Source organism: Carcharodon carcharias, chromosome 22, assembly GCF_017639515.1.
Source record: "Carcharodon carcharias isolate sCarCar2 chromosome 22, sCarCar2.pri, whole genome shotgun sequence".
Classification (NCBI taxonomy): Eukaryota; Metazoa; Chordata; class Chondrichthyes; order Lamniformes; family Lamnidae; genus Carcharodon; species Carcharodon carcharias.
The window spans coordinates 57,770,851-57,795,741 of record NC_054488.1 but is presented as its reverse complement, the minus strand read 5'-3'; the positions used below and the strand labels follow the sequence as shown (position 1 = coordinate 57,795,741).

General features: G+C 43.8%; 1 protein-coding gene across 1 annotated transcript; it reads left to right on the top strand.

The window, feature by feature from the left end:
• The first annotated feature begins 559 nt into the window (after positions 1 to 559).
• Positions 560 to 14,002, top strand: LOC121293849 (voltage-dependent calcium channel gamma-4 subunit-like). Its single transcript, XM_041217246.1, has 4 exons — positions 560 to 916; positions 11,352 to 11,435; positions 12,460 to 12,600; positions 13,458 to 14,002. The coding sequence occupies exons 1-4, from the start codon at positions 700 to 702 to the stop codon at positions 14,000 to 14,002; spliced, it is 987 nt and encodes a 328-aa protein (XP_041073180.1). The 5' UTR covers positions 560 to 699.
• The last annotated feature ends 10,889 nt before the right edge of the window (positions 14,003 to 24,891 follow it).

Below are 24,891 nucleotides of genomic sequence, written 5' to 3'. Positions count from 1 at the left end.
GCAAGGCTGGTCACTGGGCACCGGATGATTATAACACCTGAATGGGATCAGGAAGTGTCAGACACACCGAATATACCTATCAGATTCTCCCGTTTCCACTCCCGGAGCCGGATTGCCAGCCTCCTGGATCTGCTGCTTGAGACAGGCGCTGAAAATTTCCATAAGACCTGCTGTTTGGCGGAACAGGCTCACGTACAAAGAGCCAGTGACGAGGAGACAGGGAGGAAGTAGCTAACGTTGCCTCTCTTGAATTTTCATGAAAGCCCCTTTTTTTCTGCCTTGGTCACGTTGTCTCTGATTCTCCGCGGGAGGAACCCTGCAACATCCCCGGCGCCAGTGGTCGGCCAAGCTGAAAATGCAACAGGAGACGAAGCTATAAATCATCCGAAACCCGGGGCTTCGGTGGATTGAAGTTTGAAGTTGCCTAAAGCCCCTGTTGCAACACTCTGGTCATCTGGGGGTTTGACGCCCTCGTCATTTCGGTGGGGCCGTGGAATGGAAGTGTAGCCACACGGTGGGGTGGGGGTCAAGACCGATTGCAAGGAGGGGAGTGCACCGAGCGAGGGCTGAGATGGGAAGCGAGCAGGAGCAGCATGTTCCCCGGGACAGCTTGCCCCTGCCTTAGGGAGTGTTGGTGGCCTGGGGAGCCGGCTCTCACTCTCTCTCTCCTTCGCTGGCTGGCCGGACTATGAGGCAGCAATGGGCTGGTGCGACTCCGGTGTGCAAATGCTCTTCACCATGATGGGCGCTTTCGCTGCTTTCAGCCTGATGAGCATAGCCATCGGCACCGATTACTGGCTCCACTCCCGGGCTTACATCTGTAACGGCACGAACGGCACCTCCGACGAAAACCAAGTGAAGAAGGAGAAGGGATCCATAATCCACTCGGGTCTCTGGAGGGTCTGCTGTGTGGAAGGTAGCGTTTATTGGTAAACGTGTTGGTAAATCTGTGTAGCTTTGCAATGTGTGGCCACAGGGAGATGCAGCTTCTGGCCAGCTGTCTGGGGTGTGTTTTTTTTTAAAAAGCACATTTCGCTGGAGCTTTTGTCCGACCGCTTCAGCCTCTCAATTGGATCCTGCGTTTTTGATTGTGAAAGTCTTTGTGAATTCCGGCAGCCCTCCTGCCTGGCAGTTCCCGGGGAGGGGGAAATGGAGCGGGTTAAAATGGGACGGTGCCACTCCAGTGAGATTGTGGTTCACTCATTCACCTGCAATACCCGAGACCACGAATAAATAGAGGGAGCGGGGGTATCCCTGCCTGCCCAGCTTTAACATCAGCCACACAGAGACCGAGGTGAATGTGTTTTGAGTTTATTCCCTATTCTGAGGATTTGAAAGGAGAACTTGTAAAAACTTGAAGCAGACGGTGCAAGGACTGGCAACAACAGAGGGCTTAAAACCGAGTGAGCTTTGCTGTTAGATAAGGAGTGTTCACAACTCACCGCTTCCAATGTTGCTTTTCTTTTTTCTTGGCCTCCTGGGTTTATTTGTTTGATCTCTAACTGTGGATTAAAGTGGGAGGTCTTCCGGAGACAAGAACGCGGGATCTCGGCTTCGCTGCACAACATGGGCCGCCTAATTCAATCAGCCGATTCTAGCACACGTGAACGGTTACATCTCTCTCATTCCGGGCGACAGTCAGTGCCTCCGCTTCTAGGCACATCATCTCTCCTGCAATCCAATAGGACAGGCTGCTTTATGTAAGCTCAGTAGAGGGAGAAGCATTCTTTTGTAACAAATAGCATCTAAAAAGTTACTCTTTGATCTCTGTGTTATAAATAATTGCAGACACAGAAACAGGCCATTCGGCCCAGCCGATTCATGTTACTGTTCATTCCTCACACCAGTCTCCTTCCACCCGCTTCTTTTAGCCCTGTTAGCTTATCCCTTGTTCCCTTTTCCTCCCTGCACTATTCTGTACATCTGTACTATTCCTCTCAGCTACTGTCTGTGGACTGACATTCACATTCTAGCCCCAACCCGAGTATCAGTCTTCCCCCTGAATTCCTGCTTAGATTTATTAAGGGCTGTTTTATCGTTCTGACTGTTAGTTTTGTTTTTAAACTTCCTCTCACACTTTAATGTGAAGAAAATGGAAAATAAATCACAGGCTCGTCAACAACTGAAAAACAGGTTTCTAGCCTCAAACCACAGCGTGTTCCAGATCCCGACAGTTCTTCCAGTATTTTCCCAATCCGAGTATAGATTTACAGTTTTGGGGGGGCTTTCTTGCTACCCGGGTCTGTTGGTCTAATCACTCCTATCTGTACTGAAACCCCACAAAGCTTATCCACAAAGAGTAATGTGTGATGTCATTCTCATCGTATTGCTAGCCAGCTCATGTTTATGATATTAAGCTGCTGTGTTTGATAGACAAATATTCTTCTGAAAGGATAATGTTTACATTTTTATCCAATCAACGAAACACACGGTAATCTGAAGATTAGAGCGAGCACCAGGCAGACAGAGGCGTTACCTCCACACTTACAGTCTACCTTAACCTCTCACTGCACTTTGTACCTTCCCCCACCCTCTCCTGCACCAGTTCCTGTCTGTGACTAGTGTCAGTCTTGGGCATAGTTTCATGTTGTGGGCCTGCACTGACTGGAGAATACTCATTCCGGCCATCGGCAGAGGCGTTCACTCAGCCCTGCCTCCAAATCTCGGCCCCAGCTTCGCTCAAGAGCCGTCGTCTCATTCTCTCAATCCCTCACCCGTCAGTCTCCGCTGGCTGAATAAGGCAGCTGAGCACAGAATTCAAAGATGGACTTGTTGGCTAACAGGGCTTGGAGTTTTAGACTGAGCGCTCCTGGGGGCACCCGTTCTCGCAGGGGAAGATCCCACGGAACTGGCTGTTCTCCGATACCCTCCTCACCAGTGAACCTGAGCGTGTGACCCGGGATTTGACAGCAAACCGGTCACTAACCTTGCCCCATGCCCCATCCACACTTGGCAGCAGGGGTCCCTACATGGCGATGCCAAGCAGTGACTGGCGGATTTGCCCCTCCTTAACCTGGGATGGTAGAGTTGTAAATATCAAGGCCGCTGCACTTTGGAGAATCTCTCCCATCTTTGTAAAGCCAACGAACCAATAACAGCTACCGCATAGTTAAAACATCAAAGACATCAGCTCCGCACGTGGCTGGCACGTAAAGGCTTGTAATACATTTCTCACTCACCAGGAATACAGACATTCTGATTTCTGACCTATTTCCAATTCAACAGCCAATAGGAGTCAGGTATAACCTCAAACTCTCCAGCGAATCTGATTAAAGTGATAGGGGATTTTTATCTTTAGTCGCTACATCCCAATTCAATTTTTAACGGATGAGTTTGTTCCTGTAACCTCACAATAACCACATAAAAATCAAACTCGGCTGTATACTCGTTGCCTGTTAAAATAGAGATTAGAATCAGACGAAAGAGGAGATGTTTTTAAGCAATGAGTTGTGATCTGGGTTGCACTGCCTGACAGGGTACTGGTAACTTTCAAAAGGGAATTGGATATATATTTGAAAAAGGAATTGCATGCGGGAATATGGAGAAGGAGCAGGAACTGTTTAGATCTTTCAACAGATCGGCACAGGCAGATGGCCAGAATGGCCTCCCTCTGGGCTATAATACTTTAAGTTACTGAAAAGAATCCTTTAGGTGAATAAACAGATGGCTTGCCAGTGTATTGCAATCAACCTCTTGCTAAACCCAACCTCAATAGTCATCACGACTCCAACCAGCAATGTTTTTTTATTCTTACACAGGATGTGGGCGTTGCTGGTTAGACCAGTATTTGTTGCCCATCCCTAATTGTCCTTGAGAAGGTGGTGGTGAACTGCCTTCTTGAACCGCTGCAGTCCATGTGGTGTAAGTACACCCACAGTGCTGTGAGGGAGGGAGTTCCAGGAGTTTAACCCAGTGACAGTGAAGGAACAGTTATATATTTCCAAATCAGGAATCAAGGACCAAGTTCCATTGTCCCAGGCCCTAAAATAATATGTTTTAAACAACACAATTGAAGTAGTCTTTTGATAGAGTAACAGTGAGGGTTGATGAGAGTAGTGCAGTTGAAATTGTGTAAATTGATTTTGAACAGGTGTTTGACAAGTTAACACATAATAGACTTGCTATCAAAATAAAAGTACATGGGGTTAAAGAAAGAGTGGCAGCATGATACAAAATTGGCTAAGGGACCAAAAGCAGTCAGTGAGTAGCAGTGACTAGCTACTTTTCTGATTTGAAGGGAACTATTCAGCAACGTTTCCCAGGGGTCAATACAAGGACCATTGCTATCTTAGATATACATTAACGAGCTGGACTCAGATATACAGGGCACATATTAATGTTTGAAATTTGGAAATGCAGGACATTGAAGAGAAGAGTAACAAATTTCAGGAGGTCATGGACAAACTGGTAAAATGGGCAGATGTAAGTTAATGCACAGAAGTGGAAAATGGTACATTTTGGTGGAAAGAACGAGGAAATATTATGAAGTACATAGTTCAATTATAAACAGTGAGGCCTGAGGGGTGTATGTACATACATCTTTGAAGGTGAAACAGAAGAAGAGAAAACTGTTAAAAAAAAAACATACTGGATCATTGACAGGTATGGCAGTATCTTTGTAGGGTGGAACTGAGTTAACATTTCAGCTCAGTTTTTTCTCTCATTGTCCTGTCTCTTCCCAACTACAGCCTGTGACTCTCCTGATGTCCTCTGTCACTAACAATTTCCAGTTTCCTGGCCCTAGCCATTTCCTTTTCACCATGGATGTCCACAGCATCATCCCCCAACAGTCTGAGGGCTCTCTGCTTCTTCCTTGAGCAGAGGCTAAATCAGCCCCCACCCTTCACCACCTTACTTTGCCTGGCTGAACTGGTTCTCACATTGAATGACTTCTCCTGTAACTCCAGTCACTTCCTCCAATTAAAAGGTGTTGCTATAGGTATATGGTCTAGCTAGGATGCCTTTTGTGGAATAATGTGGAACAACCTTTGATTCAGTCCTGCTCAGGCCCCCTCCCTCACCTCTTTTTTCAATAAAGTGATGATTGTATCAGTGTAATTTCCTGCTCTCACCTCAAACTGAAAAATGTCATTACAACATATGAATGTACAAGGAACAGGAGTAGGCCACTCAGCCCCTCAAGCCTGCTCCGCCATTCAATGAGATCATGGCTGATCTGATGGTAACCTCAAATCTGCTTCTTACCGACCCCCAATAACCTACCATCCCCCTTGCTTACCGAGAATCCATCCACCTCTGCCTTAAAATATTCAAAGACTGTGCTTCCACCACCTTTTCAGGAAGAGAGTTCCAAAGACTCACAACCCCCGAGTGAAAAAAATTTGCCTCATCTCTATTTTAAGTGGGCGACCCCTTATTTTTAAACAGTGACCCCTAGTTCTGGATTCTCCCACAAGAGGAAACATCCTCTCCACATCCACCCTGTCAAGACCCCTCAGGATCTTATATGTTTCAATCAAGTTGCCTCTTATTCTTCTAAACTCCAGCAGATACAAGCCTAGTCTGTCCAACCTTTTCTCATAAGACAACCCACTCATTCCATGTATTAATCTGGAAAACCTTCTCGAACTGTTTCCAACGCATTTACATTCTTCCTTAAATATGGTGACCAATACTGTACATAATACTCCAAATACAGTCTCACCAGTGCCCTGTATAACTGAAGCATAACCTCCCTACTTTTGTATTCAATTCCCCTTGTAATAAATAACATTCTATTAGCTTTCCTAATTACTTGCAGCACCTGCATACCAGCCTTTTGTGATTCATTGATTTTACTTATAATTTCCACCCATCTCTTGCCTTCATATGGTCCATTTCTGATTCTTCCCTTCCCTCCCTTGACTTCTCTGTCCCCATATCTGGGGATAGGCTTTCAACCAATATTCACTATAAGTGCACTGACTCCCAAAGCTACCTTGACTACACTTTCTCACACTGTACACCCTGTGAGGACTCTATTCCATCCTTCCAGTTTCTCCATCTCCATGACATCTGTTTGGATGATGCAATTTTGCATATTAGCACTTCCGATATGTCTTCTTTCCTCAACCAAGACTTGCCCTCTCCCACCCCATCAACCATGTCACGCACTCCCACTCTCACTCCTCCCCCTCTCCCAGAGCCACAAAAGGGTTCCCCTTGTCCACACCTTCCACCCCACCAGCTTTCACGTTCAACAGATCATCCTCTGTTATTTCCACCAACTCCAGCACCACCACCAAACACATCTTACCCTCCCCTCCCCTTTCAGTATTCTGCAGGAACCATTCCTCCTTGATACCCTGGTCCACTCTTTAGTCACCCTCACTAACCACCTCCCTTTTCTATGCTGGCACAAGGGATGCAACACTTGTCCTTTTACCTCCTCCCTTCTCACCATCCAAGGCCCCAGTACTCATTCCAAATGAAACAGTGATTTACTTGTACTTTGTTCAATTTGGTATACGTATTCATGGTGTGGTCTCCTCTACATTGGAGATGATCACTTTATTGAACACCTTTTTGTCAGCAAACATGACCCCTGAGCCTTCAGTCGTCTTTCATTTTAATTATCCACTTTGCTCCCATTTCCTGTCTTTGATCTGCAGCAGTGTTAAATTGAGGCAAACTTAAGGAACAGCACCGCACTGACTGGGCATTTTACAGCTTTCTGGACTCAACATGGAGTTCAACAATTCAGATCAAAACCAGTGGCCCCATTTCATTTCCTTTGTCTTTGCTGGTTTGGTTTTTTCTCTCATTGTTTTTTTTTTGCTGGTATGTATTATCTATACATGATGCTGCTATTCACAACCCCTCCGACACATATTCTGCTTACCTCTCCTATAACCACTCCCTTGCCCCATGAACCCTTTGTCATTTAACCTCTCTTGTCCTCCACCAATCAGACCTCTTTTGTTCTTTTTTCCATTCTCCCCCTTTCATTTGCTCAAAATCTGTGACATTTCTAACTTTTCCCAGGCCAGATGGGAGGTCATGGGCCTGAAACGTTAATTCTCTTCTTCTCTCCACAGTTGCTGCCAGACCTGAGTATTTCCAATATTTTCTGTTTTTATTTCAGATTTCCAGAATCTGTAGCATTTTTTTTATATTGGATCTTTGGCTTTAATAATAGAGGCACAAAAACCAAAGCAAGAAAGTTATGCCATATCTTTATAAAGTATTGGTTAGATCTTCACTGGAATATTGTGCTGAATTTTGGGCATCACTCTTTTGGATGGATATCAAGGTTTTGGAGAGGGTAAAAAAAAGTTTTATTGGAATAATTTCAGAGATGAGGAATTATTATTATCTGGATAGACTGGAGAAGCTGGGATCGTTCTCCTTAGAACAGAAAGGTTTAAAATCATGAAGGCTTTAGATCGAGTAAAGTGAGAGAACTGCTTTCCAATGGCTGAGGTGTCAATGACCAGAGGGCAAAAGAACCAGGGGTCAAATGAAGATAGATTTTTTTTTACATGGCGAGTTGTTGTGATCTGGAATGCACGGCCCAGCCTGAAGGAGTGATGGAGGTGAATTCAGCAGCCCTTTTTAAAAGGGAATTGGATATGTAGAAGCTACAGCATCGATAATAGTTTGGATCTAGATCTGCTAACAGGTAGTATATAAAAGGGATCACTTATATGGTTAACACAATCATGGTTTCAGATATTATCGAAATGCTGGTGCAATTTAAAAATAGCCTGCAGCATTTCTTTGTAAAAAAATTGTTTTACATAAAAACAATTAAAATAAAAATGTTAAATGTGTACAACATGGTATTTTTCCCTGCTCCTCCATCCCCCCCACTCCATCCTTCTCAGAGGTGCAGTCCCACAGGTGTCAGCTGGTGTATTGAACAAGTGATCATTCTTTACCAGACAGAGTGTTGACAGCTCTCATGGGATCAGAGTGAGATTATGTTTGAACCTACTCCTGTTCAAATGTCTCTGACACACACACAGCTCCTGTAGGAATCACTGAATAGCTATCATGTTTGGGAGGTTGGGCTAATTCCCTCCCTACTGACCCCAGCAGTGTTCAGATGTACTGCAGACTAGGACTTGAGGATTCCTGAGCAGAGTGGCTCAGTCCCAACACTCAACTCTTTTTACATGATTCGCTGGCACCAAAATTTTATGCAATATTGACAAATCTCCCATTTCATAGGGAGTTAAACCCAGCTGTTATCTTCAGGTGGAATTTAAACCAAGTTTCTATTGTAAATGTGGATATTAGAATTATAGAAAAGTTGACAGGAAGTAACAGGTGTAATATTTTTAAATACATTATGGTGCTGCAATGAAAGAGCAACACATCCTGAAACTTGGGCTGCAAAGAAATCTGAATTGTTGGAGCACTGGCAAACTAAGCAGCTGGGAGATAGAAAACAGAGGCACTACAGCACTGATACTGGCAGGAGGGTATAATTACAGTGTGACAAGTTTACAGACGCAGTTTCCATTAATTTGTAAAATCAATCCAGAATGTTTAGGGGAGATTAACCCCACTCCAACACACACACACCAATTCTACTTGACCTTATACATGTCTGGCTCCGTTTTTAAACCAATTTAATATAAATATAATTATTTGGCGAGCTGGATTTCCCAGGGCTTGGCAAACAGGCAGCTAAAGGGAAGTGGGTGCAGCCAGATCCAGTAGGTAACTGCTTTTTGGACAGCCAGAAGGAATGGGAATGCTTCTCCCCCCACACACCCCTCAAAAAAAAAACAGCCCCAATGTGCTGACATCCACCCACCACACCATTAAACCAGCCATCCCAAGCCTTATGCCTCCCAATCTCTGCAGGTTCCCCCTCTCTCCCAATTGTCGATCCAATCCATACCCCTCTGCCCCACCCCAGCAGGTTTTCTCACCTGCTAACCGGACAGCCTGACAATGTAACCGGCTGCCTGGTGGAAATCAAAATATTATGATGAGGTCTTCCCATTAACTTCAGATGGACATCAGTGTCCCAACATTTCCCTTGCATCCGGGTTCCATCCTCTTGTGTAGATATCAGGATCTTGTCACTGTAATCTGAATCAAATATTCCAGATCTACCCTTTCCATACCATTTACCAGCTTTTACACATTTATCAAATCCCCGCTCAGTTACTTGCAAATTTTCTGCCAGTCTTTCCTCCTCGCTCAATCCTTGATTGATCTATTGATCAGTCTTGTATAACTTGCTCTCAGAGACTGGTACCTCGATCGCCAGTAATGAAAGAATGACCTGATTTGAGCATGGTACAATTTAAGTGTAAATTCCTCAAATATGTATTCAGTTCTTGTGGTTCTTTAATTCAGCATTTCATTTCCCACATAATTGCTGCTCTGCAGTGGGTGGACAAGGTAAACGTCTCTAAATCTATCATTTTTGTTTCAAACCCCAGAGAGACCAATAATAGAGATGAATTCCCAAATGACCAACTGAAATATACTAGTGGACAAAATTCTACTTTTTAAAGACATTTACTGTAACAAAGTTGAAGCAACATCGATCAAACATTAATTTGACAACTAATACATCAAACTAAAGAAAGAGTAACTTTTGCATTTACTTACTAACAACCAAATATGTCTTGCAAAATGCTTTTATGCAACACCATACTTTTGGCAGATACAGGAAGAGTCCCACAGTCACTTCCAGCTCCTCAGTGGATGTTCACTTCTCCCCGCCACACCGTCGAAATTTCCAATGTCCTTCAACAATCATTCCACTCAGCCTGAGTTTTCTCAGGTATGATTATCACCAGCAGGGCACACCTCAATGAACTCTGGTTACTTAAATCTTCAGGAGCCCCATCTGTCCTATTCCTTTTCTTGAATAGAAACCAAACTCTCATGAGCATCCTGCTTGGTTGCTAACATAAAGCAGTTCACCCTGCTTTCCCACAGTAGTAGCTCCTGTGTTTCTGCATCTCAAACAGATGTGAGATATTGTAAAAATGTTTTAAAACTGTCACCCCACTCCAATGGAGTTTCTCTTCCCATGGTGACTGAATTATATGGCATGTCTCAAAACAGAGAACTCCATTTAAACACCTCAGTTCAGAGTTATATTTCAAAACATAATGGTCTTTCAAATTTCAAATTTTTATGTTACCATTACTTCAATTTCAGTCTCAGCCATTTTAGAAACTGCATTTTTTGTGCAGTCTAAGGAAGGTGTAGGACAAGATAATAGGATTGAGGGTTAGAGTTGATGGAATTTAGCTTTACAATTATCTTGCATATTTCCTGAGCTAGAACCAAACAGGATATTGAATGCAAAAGAGGAAGAGATCCAGCCCATAGCAAGGAGATGTCTCATCTTGAGAGACACAAGATTCAAGAGAGATTAAGAATGTCAGTTGTTGAATGTTGATAGAGGATTCAGATACTGTGAATACGGTTCTCAATTTAACAAGCAAACATCTACAATCTTCTATCAAGAGACTCAGGTGAAGGGCCAAGGCCAAGGGTTGGAAAAAGTGAGAAGAAGAACAACAGATAAATCAGGTAACATTGAATAAATGAGACAAGGCTAAGGCTTTAAAAGCTTAAGGATTGAACAAGGGGCAGCAAATTAAAGTTTGGAGTCAGAGGAAAGATAATGAAGTAGCAATGGAGGCAATAATCTCAATTTTAACACAACCAAGATTCTGTGAAGATGAAGTTTAGAGTCAATGAGCTCATTGTTTTTCTAGTTCAGAGGGTAAATGCACACAAACTCAATTTCCCCAAAAGCTTTCAACCTCAAGAAACAGTCATTTACTTAGAATTCACAAATAGTCAAACTCCATAAACAGGTATAATCTATACAAAGTTAGAATTATTTGATTGCACAGCAATTAAGTATGTCCGGAATCTCACAATTTCTTAAATTCAAACCAATGACCTGTTATCCAGTGACCATCAGCTGGAAAGAGCTCATTGTCAGTTTCTGTCAAGTAAAATAGATAAGATAATATTTTGATGTGTGTTGTTTGCTAAGGCATTGTGAACAGAAATTTTTCATTATACATTTGGTAGAAGTTTGGTTTTACAACATACTTCTCACAAGGATATCTTATATTATTTTAAACACTTGCAGATCTATTCAATTGTTGTCTTTTTAAATTATTGCACTTTAATATAGTGAAACTAAAATTTGGAGCCAGAGTTGGGATCTGTAAACAGTGGGCAGCAATATAGTTTAATAAGACACCTCAGACAAATATATACTTCAGTAATTATCATTCATATTTCTAGACCTATGAATTTTGCCCTTTCTAGTGAGTATCTGGTGGCTTCTGTGGGGATAGTGAGGGTAATCAATACATTGGTGCTTACTGGTTACTTTCTGATTTCTACCAACTCAGGCCTTCAGAGAGGAAATTGCTTCAGAATCAATTACTTTCCTGATGATGATGATTATGACCAGGAGGGATCAGAATACCTTTTACGTAAGAATTTAAGAAATTTCATGTTCTATATGTGGGAATGATCAATCATATAGTTCTGAATCAAGCCTGAACTAGTACAGAACAGTACATACATCTAGAATATTAATAAATGTGCTTTGCTTCAGATAAATCTTAATATTTATACAATTAATTTAACCCACCTTCTATGGTTTGCACACAGCCCTGTACTTTCACCTGCCTTGCCCTTACAGTGATGCTGATAGACAAATATAGGGTATTTCTTACCTTGGAGGTCTTCCTCACTAATGGTAGAATGTACGTCTATATAGTGATTGTTTAATGGCTGTACCCCCTGCTCTAATTATTACCATGCCCTCTAACCCCACTTTACCTGAAGATTACACTTGATCTTGACTCCCCATGCACATGGCCTCAGAGATGGACAAATTTTTTTCATATAAATCTGAGAATAGATATGTTTTTCTCCAATGTCCTCTTCCTCGATCCAAGAAGTAACTTAATAGTCAACACCAAACCTCTGTTACCTTCCCCATGCTACATTTTTCTATGTAATCCCAGACAGGGATTGCTGGAGATCATTCCACCATGATGGTTTCCAGAATCTTGTCCTCCTCTCTTCAGTGTATAGGTATGTTCACTTTGCAGCAGTTAAGGATCAGGATGGGCACCTTCACTGCTTCCACCACCTACACCCACCCCGAGTCCAGGAACACGGAAGGTTTTTGCAGGAGCACACACCCACTCCTCAGCTCATTTGGCAGAACTCCATGTTCTAGCCTGGAATCCTGGTGATATAGACTGTACTACACTGCATGGTGTAACCTAACTGAGGTCAGTAGGAATTAAAGGGAAAAATATTGAGACATTTTGGTCTTTTCCCTCATGTGCACACTACCTGCTCCATATACACACCTGTTCATATTCAATAAATTGCTCATGTTATACTTCTTTGAATTCCCAAGAGGAATATATATTTCAAACTATCACACTCAGATGTGAGACGTGAAAACATTTGAAAAAGTTTGTTTGTTTCTCTCTTCAGGTATTGTCCGTGCTTCCAGTTTATTTCCAATCCTGAGTGCCATTCTGCTGCTCTTGGCAGGTCTGTGTGTTGGAGCCAGCAAATTGTACCACAACAAAACCAACATTATCCTCAGTGCAGGAATCTTATTTGTAGCAGCAGGTGAGTGTCAACCTTCTCCATTCCTCGCATGCTCGCCTGCTCCTCACTCTCCCTCACAAACCCTCAATCTCAGACAGTGCAACTGATACACCTGCTTTCACATATGGAACCAATTCACATATGGAACCAATTCACATATGGAACCACAATGCACAGACATTATGAAGTCACAGGTTATTCACACAATAAGCAATAAGACATGTTAACACTCACACCAACATTCAGAAACACATGGTCACATGTACCAACAGGCAAAATACACATGCATAACCTTACATGAGCAACACACCATTTAGCCTTGCCCACACACGTACTCTAAAGCAGCAAATAGCAATAGGCACTGTACCACAAAACCAGCAAGTTTATGTGTAGACACTATACAACTGAAAACAGAATGCTCTGGTGAATATATTGAAATTGATTTGTATTTTTAAGAAAAGGCAAACAGCCTATTTTACAGCAAAGTCAATTTACTGAGCAGAGTTTATTTAAACAGAGTTCCGCCAACTTTAGAAAACACTCATGATCGAAATTACAGCAAAGTCTCCCTATAAAAGCAGGATTATTTTTCCAATAAAATGCAGTGAGTGGAGGATGGAAGCATACAGTCAAATAATCCCATTATCATCAACAACAGTTTGGGCTTCAGGATTGATTGATGGGAGAATTATTCAATCACCTCAATAGTGAACCGGAATAACAGTGTCACTATATACAGCACGCTTTTAATATCAAGAATTAATAGAATTACGTTAAACTCTGAAAAGTTCTCAAAGCGAAACCATCAGGTTTGGAAGTTTGAAGACTCCTGCTGCGGGTTTGGTTGATGAGGCTGATAGTTTTATTTTCTGTCCTAGGACTGAGTAACATTATCGGGATTATCGTGTATATATCGAGCAACACGGGCGACCTCTGGGATAAGAATGATGATGACAAGAAGAGCCTGTATTCTTACGGATGGTCCTTTTACTTCGGGGCCTTGTCCTTTATTGTGGCAGAGATGGCTGGAGTCCTTGCCGTCAGCATTTACATCGACAAAAACAAAGCAGTGAGAACCAGGTCACACCGGGAGTATTTAAAGACTTCCTCCTCCCCTTACGCCAGGATGTCCAGCTACAGGTACAGGCAAAGGAGGAGATCCAGGTCGAGCTCCAGGTCCGAGGAGCCTTCTCCCGCTCGGGAAATCTCTGCTGCTGCCAACATGAAGGTAGTGAGCAGCATGGTGCCACTGACCGAGATCTCCATGTACACCTTGTCAAGAGAAGCCAACAAGCCTACAGTGAGAGGCACCTACCACCCAGATCAGGAAGAAAGCTTCCTCCAGGTTCATAACTGCTTCCAGAAGGAGCTGAAGGAGGGGCTCAGTGCCAACATGATGAACAGGCGAACGACGCCAGTCTGAACTCACTGGCTAGGAACCACCACCACTGCACACCGCCCCACAAACCCATCCTGATCCGCAACCCTCACCCCCTTCAAGGGCCAATTTCCTTTCTCACCCTCTTCAAAGGGGCGAGCAATGGAAGAGACTTGATGGTGTCTCCAATCTAAGAGTAGGACGTGTCCCATGAGTGCGGCTTCTCAATGCTGGTGGCTTCTCGGATTATCAGCAAATGACGGGTGAGGCAAGTAACACAAGAGAGGTAAATGGAGGAAGCTTTACCGGAATTGGGTGGGAGGGGGAAGGCAATGAGGCCAGAAACCAAATGACAATGAAAGATGAAATTTGGAGAACATTACCTCTCCGCAACCCCCTAATAGAAAGTCTACAACGTCCATTTCTGTTGAGAAAATCCAATGTTTAACACAGATTAACATTTTGTAGTATTTAACATGCACTTACATCTCGCTTATCCAAATACCAAGCCCGGGGCTGTTTATGAGCTGGGCCTGAATTCTCGGTGGTGCTCATGTGTCGACCCTTTAAACAGTGTAGTGATGAAAGGGTTCATCCATTGGACTTTAATCCTATCAATGGCCCTGGGCAGTGGCTGGAATGTTTCCTGGGGGTCTCAGTGGGGATGAGTAGGCCAAAGGATAACAGTCAAGTTTTGGCTCAGTTGCTCATAGCAGCCCCCATCCCACTCCCAGAGAAATCCCTTCCCTATGCCCCCACCCTCCCTCCCCCTGCCCCCACCCTCCCCCCTAAACACACCACCACCACCAATTGCTTCACTTTGTGTTGGTGGAATCGACATCACTTTACACAACAATTCCGAAGATTATGTTCAATGTACACATTTAATCATTTTGGAACACTGTAAATCGCACTATACCTCTCATTTCAAGAAGGTAGTACCCTTCTCCAATCTCTCTACAACACTCTCATTTATTGATGGAGATATTGGAGCAAAGAGAAACCTGTGTCTTCATTGTTTGCGTTTTCTGTGGTTTCTCCCCCATTAGATTATCAGACCTTTGTCACTGTAAAAATGTTAAAAGTTAGAACTGCGTGTAGTACTTGGGGAACTATACTAAAACTGATCTATGGTTAGGTTATTGTGGAAGTAGTGGAGGTGAGAGAGGGAGAGAGAGAGAGAGAGATGCCCTTTGCTTGAAGCAGTATGTTCTGACTGTATGTGGTTGGGTTACTGTAAAGTATTTGTGATAATAAAGTAGTATCTGAATATGGTGGGAGTCTGCCATTCTGTGGTTCTGTGAAGAAACAGTCTGAGTTCTGGTCATTTTAAAAACCTGACCAGCCCTTAAACAGGAACTGATTCATTGTGTTAAATGGTGGAAACAGTCACTGCTCTGTTGCTGATGGGACTATTTGAACCACAGTCCCATGTTCCTTTAGTCACACAATATAAGCACAGTTCTAATTGATAGATAGCAATGACTTCTTTAAACAATGTTTATGAATTGTTTATTCACAGTGCAGCCGTATCTCGGATCTGTTGATTTCTTTCCTTATGGATTCCGTGGGATGATCAGGCTCCATTTTGAGTTTCAGTAAAGCTTTATGTCAAAGGCAGAACTCAATGGCGCCAGTTTTAAGTGGGTGCCCACTGGAATTGCATCCGGCCCAGTGAAGCGAGAGATTGCTTTTTGAACTGCTTCAGCAACTACTTCAGAACATCCCATTAAAGAATTCAACATTCAAGGTGTGCGACATCATATCCCTCAGTGCACTGGCTTTTAGTGCTGAATGTGAAACCCATTGAACCCAAATCTGAACTTTGGTTTGGAGGTTGTGGTTATTCGCCCAAGAATTGAATCCCTCTTTACTCATCCATTTTTCTGTCTCCATAGTGTTAATGATCCCGCTCCTGGGAAGCGCCCCAATGCATTGCATTGCCTTAAAGGTGCTATAAAAATGCATGTTGTTCATCAGTAACTTTGTGCATCACCATCATGATAGTTGGAGACATGAAGCAATATTTATCTGTAAACTTGTTCCTAGGCAAACAGTGAAACAGGAGCATAGCTCTAGCTAAAGGAACAAGCAGAGTTGATTTTTTTTCCTTTATGAGATTTTCTCATTCTCTCTCAATAATTCAATGGTGTTTCTCTGTATTATGCTGACTGTGGGATGTCCCAGGTTCAATCACTGATCTCACTCAGAACAGCAATCCTGATCCTTCACTGTCTCATTTTTCAGAGACTAATTGGGCTCTTGAGCTTTACAGTGATGCCTGGTGAGAACTGGATGAAGTTGGTGTGTTTGTTTCCCACCACCTACCCCCCTCCATACCCCCAACACCAACCCTGACACTCACCATCAGTCTCATAAGGGAAGACTAGTCATTGCTGAGCATCAAAGAGTTGCTCATGCTCCTGAAACTACAGCCCAGTGGACATTACTACATGAATAGATGTGATCTACTTTTCTTGTAGATTGGGTAGTCACAGAATTGTTACAGTGCAGGAGGAGACCAATCAGCCCATCATGCCTGCTGCAGTTCTCCGAATGAACAATTCACCTAGTGCCATTCTCCCACCTTCTCCCTGTGACCCTGCACATTCTTCCTTTTCAGATAACAGTCTAATGCTCTTTTGAACATCTCGACTGAACCTGCCTCCACCATGCACTCCTGCAGTGCATTCCAGACTTTAACCACTTGCTGCGTGAAAGTTTTTCGTGTCACTTTTGCTTCTTTTGCAAATTACTTTAAAATCTGTCCCCTATTGTTCTCGATACTTTCACGAGTAGGAACAGTTTTTTTCCTGTCTACTCTGACCAGCCCCTCATGATTTTGAATATGTCTATCAAATCTCCTCTCAACCTTCTCTTCTCCAAAGAAAATAGTCCCAACTTCTCCAATTTATCTTCATAACTCATCCCTGGAATGATTGTCGTGAATCCTTTCTGCATTCTCCCCAATGCCTTCACATCCTTCCTAAAGTGCATCACCCAGAATTGGATGGAATACCCCAGCTGAGGCGAAACTAGTGACTTATATAAGTTCAACATAACTGTCTTGCTCTTATATTCTATGCCCCTTTTAATAAAGCCTAGGATACTGTATGCTTTATTAAATGCTCTCTCAACCTGCCCTGCTACCTTCAATGGCTAATGCACATATACACCCAGGTCCTTCTGCTCCTGCACACCCTTTAAAATTGTGCCCTTTATTTTATATTATCTATGTTCTCCCAACCAAAATGATCACTTCACATTTCCCTGCATTGAACTTCGTCTGCCACTTGTCTGCCCAGTCCATCAACTTGTCTATGACCTTTTTAAGTTCTACACTGTCCCCCTCACAGTTCACAATGCTTACAAGTTTGGTATCATCCACAAATTTTGAAACTGTGCCCTATGCACCAAGGTCTAGGTTATCAGGAACAACAAGGTTCCCAATATTGACCACTAGTAAACTCCACTATAAACTTTCTTGAAAAACATCCATTAACCACTATGCTTTCTGTCACTCAGTCAATCTGGCATCCATGTTGCTACTTTCCATTTTATTCCATGAGCTATAATCTTGCTCAGAAGTCTGTTGTGTGGCACTATATCAAAAGCCTTTTGGAACTCCATGTACACCACATCAACAGCATTGCCCTCATCAACCCTCTCTGTTACTTCTTCAAAAAACTCTAGCAAGTTAGTTAAACACAATTTTCCCTTTACAAATCTGTGCTGGCTTTCCTTAATTAATCTGCATTTTTCCCTGTGACTATTAATTTTGTCCCAAATTACCATTTCTAGATGTTTCCCCATCACCAAAGTTAAATTGACTGGTCTATCGTTGCTGGGCTTATCTTTACACCCTTTTTTGAACATGAGTGTAACATTTGCAATTCTTCAGTCTTCTGGAACCACCCCCGAGTCTAAGGAAGGCTGGAAAATTATGGCCAGTGCCTCCACAATTTCCACTCTCACTTCTATCAGTATCCTTGGATGTATCTCATTCGGTCCTGGTGCTTTACCAACTTTTAAGTATAGACAGGCTATCTAATACCTCCTCCTTATCAATTTTAAATCCATTTAGTATATTAATTATCTCCTCTCTCACCATGGTCAGGGTTGCACCTTCTTCCTTGATAAAGACAGATGCAAAGTATCGATTTAATACCTCAGCCATACCCCCCTGCCTCCATGTGTAAATCCTCTTTTTGGTCCCTAATTGGCCCTACTCCACCTTTTACCACAATTTTACTATTTATATGCCTATTGAAGACTTTGGGATTGCTTTTTATATTAGCTGCCAGTATCTTTTCATAGTTTCAAAGATGACTCATATTGGACACGAAACATTAACTCTGTTTCTCTCTCCACAGATGCTGCCAGACCTGCTGCGTTTTTCCTGCACTTTTTTTTATTTTCATACTCCCGCTTTGCTTTTCCACTTCCCTTCTAAACCTTCAATTTTCAATTTGGTTCTCAGTTGTATTATCCACTTGATATCCGTCATAAGCACACTATTTCTTCATCTTAATTTCTATCTCTTTTGCCATCCAGGTAGCTCTAGATTCACTTACCCTACCTTACCCTTTTGAGGGAATATATCGGGCCTGTGCCTGAACCATTTCTTCTTTGAAGATAGACATTGTTCAGCTACAGTTTTACCCACCAACCTTTGATTCCAATTTATTCGGCCCAAATCCATTCTTATCCTACTGCGGTTTGCTTTCCCCCAATTAATTATTATTACTCTACATGGTCCTTTGTCCTTTTCCATTGCCAACCTAAACCTTATGATACAATGGTCACCGTCGCCTAAATGTTCTCCTGATATTTGACCCGCTTGGCCCAACTCATTCCCAAGAACCAGATCCAGCAATACCTCCCCCCTCATTGGACTGGAAACATTCTGTATAAAGTTTTGGTGAACACACTCTAGGAACTTTTGTCCCCCCCCCCCACCTCTGCCCTTTACACTACTACTGTCTCAGTTGACATTTGGGTCATTAAAGTTCCCCATTATAACTACTCTATTAGCCTTGTACCTCTCTGTAGTTTCCTTGTAAATTTGTTCCTCTGCATCCTTCCCACCAGTTGGTAGTTTAATAGTTAAGGGAATAGATAGAGGTATCTGTGGCAAAAATGAATCCAGGATGATATGTTGCCTCCCTGGTGCCAGGTCACTGAATTTATTACACAAAATGATAGAGTACACCAAGCAATGCAATTGCACCTTTTATGTTCCTTAGCTCTAGCCAAATAGATTCTGTCCCTCACCCCTCTGGGTCATCCTCTTTCTCCAGCACTACAATGCTCTCCTTAATCAATCCTGCCACTATCCCCCTTTTCTTCCTTTCCTGAACATCTTGTATCCAGGAATATTTAACACCTAGTCCCACCACTCTTTGAGTCAGATCTCTGTTAAAGACAATCTGTGACTGTAACTCCACCAATCTTATTAATCACACTCCATGCATTCACATATATAACCCTGATTTCTCCCTTACTCAGACCCCACCTAATAACTTACTTTTCCCTACTCAGTGCTCTCTCTCCCGTTATTCTGTGCACCTTGGTATTCTGTTCTGATAATTCCTCCTGGTTGCCACATCCCAACCAAGTTAATTAAGCCCTCCCCAATAGCTCTAGAAAAATGCCCTGCAAGAAATTCAGTCCCAGCTCTATTTAGGTGCAACCCATTTACAAGTCACATCTCTCCCAGAGGTGGTCCCAATGTCCCAAGAATCTAAAGCCCTCCCTCCTGCAACATCTCTGCAGCCACACATTCATTTGCTTTATCCTCCTTTTTTTATACCCATTTGCGCGTGGTACTGGGAGTAATCCTGAGATTAATATTTTTGAGGTGCTAATTTCCTACCTAGCTCCTAAATTCTGACTGCAGGATCACATCACTCTGTCTATGCTGATTGTACCAATGTGGACCATGACTGTTGGCTATTCACCCTGCCCACTCAGGGTACACCACAGCCAGTGACATCCTTGATCCTGCTACCAGGTAGGCAACACACCATCCTGGATTCATGCCCGTGGCCACAGAAACACCCATCTATTCCCTTAATGATCAAACTACGTATCACAATTGCTCTTCCAGTCTTCCTTCTACACCCCTGTACAGCTGAGCCAACCGTGGTGCCATAGACTTGGCTTTGGTTGAACTTCCCAGATGCATCATCACTCATCAGTATCCAGAACTGAATACTGGTTGGCGAGTAGGGTGCACTCAGGGGACTCCTGTACTACCTGCCTGTATCTACTTGGCTGTCAGGTGGTCACCCATCCCTTCTCTCTCTGCATGTTCTTAAGCTGTGGGGTGGCCACATCTATAAAGGGTATATCCACAAAGCTCTCAACCTCATGGATGCACTGCAGTGATGTCAGCTGCTGCTCAAGCTTCAAAACCCCGAGTTCAAGCTACTGCAACAGCCTACACCTCTTGCATAAATGGTTATCCAGGACATGGGGAGCATCCTGAAGTTCTCACATAGCACAGGCTTTTCACTCTAGAGGTTGCCACAGCCCTGTCATGCCTCTGTTAGCTAATAGTCTTGCTACTGCTTATAAACCTCACTACTATTAATACACCTTACGAATACTAATAAACCTTAATAATACATAATACACCTTACTAGAAGTTGTGAGCCTTACTTCAAAGAAAAATAAAACCAGTTTATCCCTTTGTTTAGATAAGATAAATTGAAAATACTCACCAGTCTATCACCTACCAACTTCCTGATGATGTCACACCTTGATTTTTCTTTCCGAACGTGGCTTCTGAACATACAGATTGGCTCCTGGTGGCAGCAGATAACCCACTCCGCTCTCGCTGTTCCCTGACAGTCACTAAGTCTACCTTTGGAGAAAGGAAAAGCAGCAGCAATACCCACCTACCAATCAACTTATGGATTTCCAGTGATGTCACAATTTGATTTTTTTTTCCCCTCACACTTCAGTGATGCTGACCTGCTTCACTCGCCTCCCGGTCCCTTCACAGCGATGCTGACCTGCTTCACTCGCCTCCCGGTCCCTTCACAGCGATGCTGACCTGCTTCACTCTCCTCCCGGTCCCTTCACGGCGATGCTGACCTGCTTCACTCTCCTCCCGGTCCCTTCACGGCGATGCTGACCTGCTTCACTCTCCTCCCGGTCCCTTCACGGCGATGCTGACCTGCTTCACTCTCCCCCCGGTCTCTTCACGGCGATGCTGACCTGCTTTACTCTCCTCCCGGTCCCTCCAAAGTGAATTTGTAATGCTGTAAAATACAGCAGATAGAAATAAATAGAAATTTAAACCAGAAATCTTAAATGGGATAAAAGGTAATGGAGAAATTCAACAGTAAGCAGTGTTTTCATTTCAGAAAATGCATGGGAAGGGATTAAGTGCTGATTAAAATCAGGGCTCAGTGAGTTGTGTGGAGGGAACTGGGTTGCAGACGCAGCTGGTTTGATGGGGCAGGATTGTTCTTTGTTGCCCCCTATGGACTTCCTCAGAATACACAATAGTTTTCAGTGTCATGTGCCCAGCGTTAGAGTGGAAATCTTTTTGGGAATTACGAACTATATATATTAAAAAAAAATCACAATTAAAATACGTTGAAGAGATGTGTGAGAAAGATCATGATACAGAACCAAACAACACCAACAAATTACTCCCTGCCACAAAATTCCAGGAACCACAGCATACTTTGAAACTTTAAATTTAAAGAATAAGGGATGATATCCTGAAGATGACCTTTCTATTTTTACTCCTTTATTACCCTCCACAATGGGAGGAACAGATCCTTGGTTAGCTCCGCTAGACTTGCTTCTCTAACCAATGGCTGCAGGAAGATCTAAGTTACTCTAATTGGCCACTGACCTGATTCCCTATAATATCACTCACTTGGCTCATCCCACCCCCTATCCATTGGTCCAGATTAGCAATTGGTGCAACACCAACCTCCTGGCAAACTAACCAGACAATGAGCTCAGATTGGCGACTTGGCCTCCGGAGGTCCCCTGCATCACAGATGCCAGTCTTCAGCCAATTCAATTCACTCCACGTGATATCAAGAAATGGCTAAAGGCACCAGATACCGCAATGGCTATGGGCCCTGACAATATTCCAGCAAAGTACTGAAGAATTATGTTCCAGAATTTGCCACGCCCCCTAGCCAAGCTGTTCCAGTACAGCTACAACACTGGCATCCACCCAGCTTTGTGGAAAATTGCCCAGGTCTGTCCTGTACACGAAAAGCAGCTCAGCTCCAACCCGACCAATTACCGCCCCATCAGTCTACTCTCGATCATCAGTAAAGTAATGGAAGGGGTCATCAACAGTGCTTTCAAGTAGCACTTGCTTAGCAACAACCTGCTCACTGATGCCCAGTTTGGGTTCCGTCAGGGCCACTCAGCTCCTGACCTCACTACAGCCTTGGCTCAAACATGGATAGAAGAGCTGAACTCCCGAGGTGAGGTGAGATTGACTGCGCTTGACTGCAAGGCAGCGTTTGACCGAGTGTGGCATCAAGGATCCCTAGCAAAACTGGAGTCAATGGGAATCAGGAGAAAACTCTCCACTGGTTGGAGTCATACCTAGTACAAAGGAAGATGTTTGTGGTTGTTGGAGGTCAGTCATCTCAGCTCCAGGACATCACCGCAGGAGTTCCTCAGGGTAGTGTCCTGGGCCCAACCATCTTCAGCTGCTTCATCAATGACATTCCTTCCATCATAAGATCAGAAGTGGGGATGTTTGCTGATGATTGTACAATGTTCAGCACCATTCATGACTCCTCAGATATCGAAGCAGTCCATGTCCAAATGCAACAAGACCTGGACAATATCCATGCTTGTGCTGACAAGTGGCAAGTAACATATGCACCACACAAATGCCAGACAATGACCATCTCCAGCAAGAGAGAATCTAACCATCACCCCTTGACATTTAATGACATTACCATCACTGAATCCCCCACTGTCAACATCTTGGGGGTTACCATTGACCAGAAACTGAACTGGACTAGCCATATAAATACTGTGGCTACAAGAGGTCAGGAGGTGAGGAATCATGCAATGGGTAACTCACCTCATCAGTCCCCAAAGCCTGTCCACCATCTACAAGGCACAAGTCAGGTCAGGAGTGTGATGGAATACTCCACAATTGCCTGGATGAGTGCAGCTCCCACAACACTCAAGAACCTTGACACCATCCAGGATAAAGCAGCCTGCTTGAATGACACTGCATCCACAAACATTCATTCCCTCCAACACCGACGCACAGTAGCAGCAGTGTGTACCATCTACAAGATGCACTGCAGGAATTCACCAAGGCTCCTTAGACAGCACCTTCCAAACCCACGACCACCACGATCTAGAAGGACAAGGGCAGCAGATAGATGTGAACACCACCACCTGGAAAGTTCCCCTCCGAGTCACTCACCGTCCTGACTTGGAAATATATCGCCGTTCCTTCACCGTCGCTGGGTCAAGATCCTGGAACTCCCTTCCTAACAGCACTGTGGGTGTACCTACACCACATGGACTGCAGTGGTTCAAGAAGGCAGCTCACCACCACCTTCTCAAGGGCAATTAGGGATGGGCAATAAATGCTGGACCAGCCAGCGAAGCCCACATCCCCGTGAATGAATGAAAAAATAAGATCAAGGTCCTCAGAATCCAGTTTCCAAGGAGCACAGAGCTGAGGTGCCGTATTCTATATTTGTAAGGTTTTGGGCTCTGCCTATATCACAGTTGACATCTTTCCCGACATTTACATGATGCAAACTACATTTTTTACTTCTCTAATTAAAGCAGTGCAGGGTAGGAGGCACTGATCCAAATATATGTCAAGCTGGAACCCCAGGCAGTCATGTTGGGCAGGGGTGAAGAAGAAATCTGCTCTATCCTTACCCCAGATGAGATACTGATTGACAATAACTGCCTCTGGCCAAATGTGGGCATCCGCGCATCACTGAGCTGGGTAGGAATGATGTGTCCTGATTAAGAATTTTTGAAACTGTTTCCAGCTTTAACTTCAGTCTGATGTGAAATGATTACTCCGTTGTGAACTGTAACCTACAAAAGGTAGGAAGCCTCTGAACGTGGACAATGATAAACAAGCCAAGCTGACAATTGCAGCCAAGCTCCTGTGAAGGGGCTTAATAACGTTCTAAGACTTCACTACATCCCGCTGAGCAAATTATGTCACAATAGCGTTTCCCTGAATAGGGTTTGAATGTTGGCCAATAACAAACCACAATCAAAGTTAGCACCTGCGATCAGCATTCGGAATTACTCTCAATTATGTGTGTTTGTTTAAAATGCGTTCAGTACTGGCCTGTAGGCACAAAGATGAAATATTTGACTTTCAATGTAATTCAGCCGCTGCCCCATTTCATTGAGGACTCGTGTGTGGCCACACAGGCCAAAGAGAAACTGGACTGGTGGCTGGGGGTGGTCACTGGAGGAGGGGAGTCACTGGGATTGATCGAAGTGGATCATTTCCTGTCAGGGATTTTAAGGTTAAACTCCTTCCAGGACAGAAGCTGCGGTCGTTTCCAGGACATTTAAGTCCAATTTCGGGGCCTCGGCCACAAAGTGGCCAGAAACATGTGCCTCTGATACAAAGGGCAGGAATGAACTCTGGCCCTGGTTTGTCTCCTTCCAGACCCCGCACTCCGCATCATTTACTGTCCCATTCCCCATCCCATCCCCCCCCCCCAATCCAAATCCACCCCCCATCCCATCCCCCCCAATCCAAATCCACCCCCCATCCCATCCCCCCAATCCAAATCCACCCCCCATCCCATCCCCCAATCCAAATCCACCCCCCAATTCACCCCCCAAATCCAAATCCAACCCCCAATTCACCCCCCAAATCCACCCCCCATTCACCCCCCAAATCCAAATCCAACCCCCAATTCACCCCCCAAATCCAAATC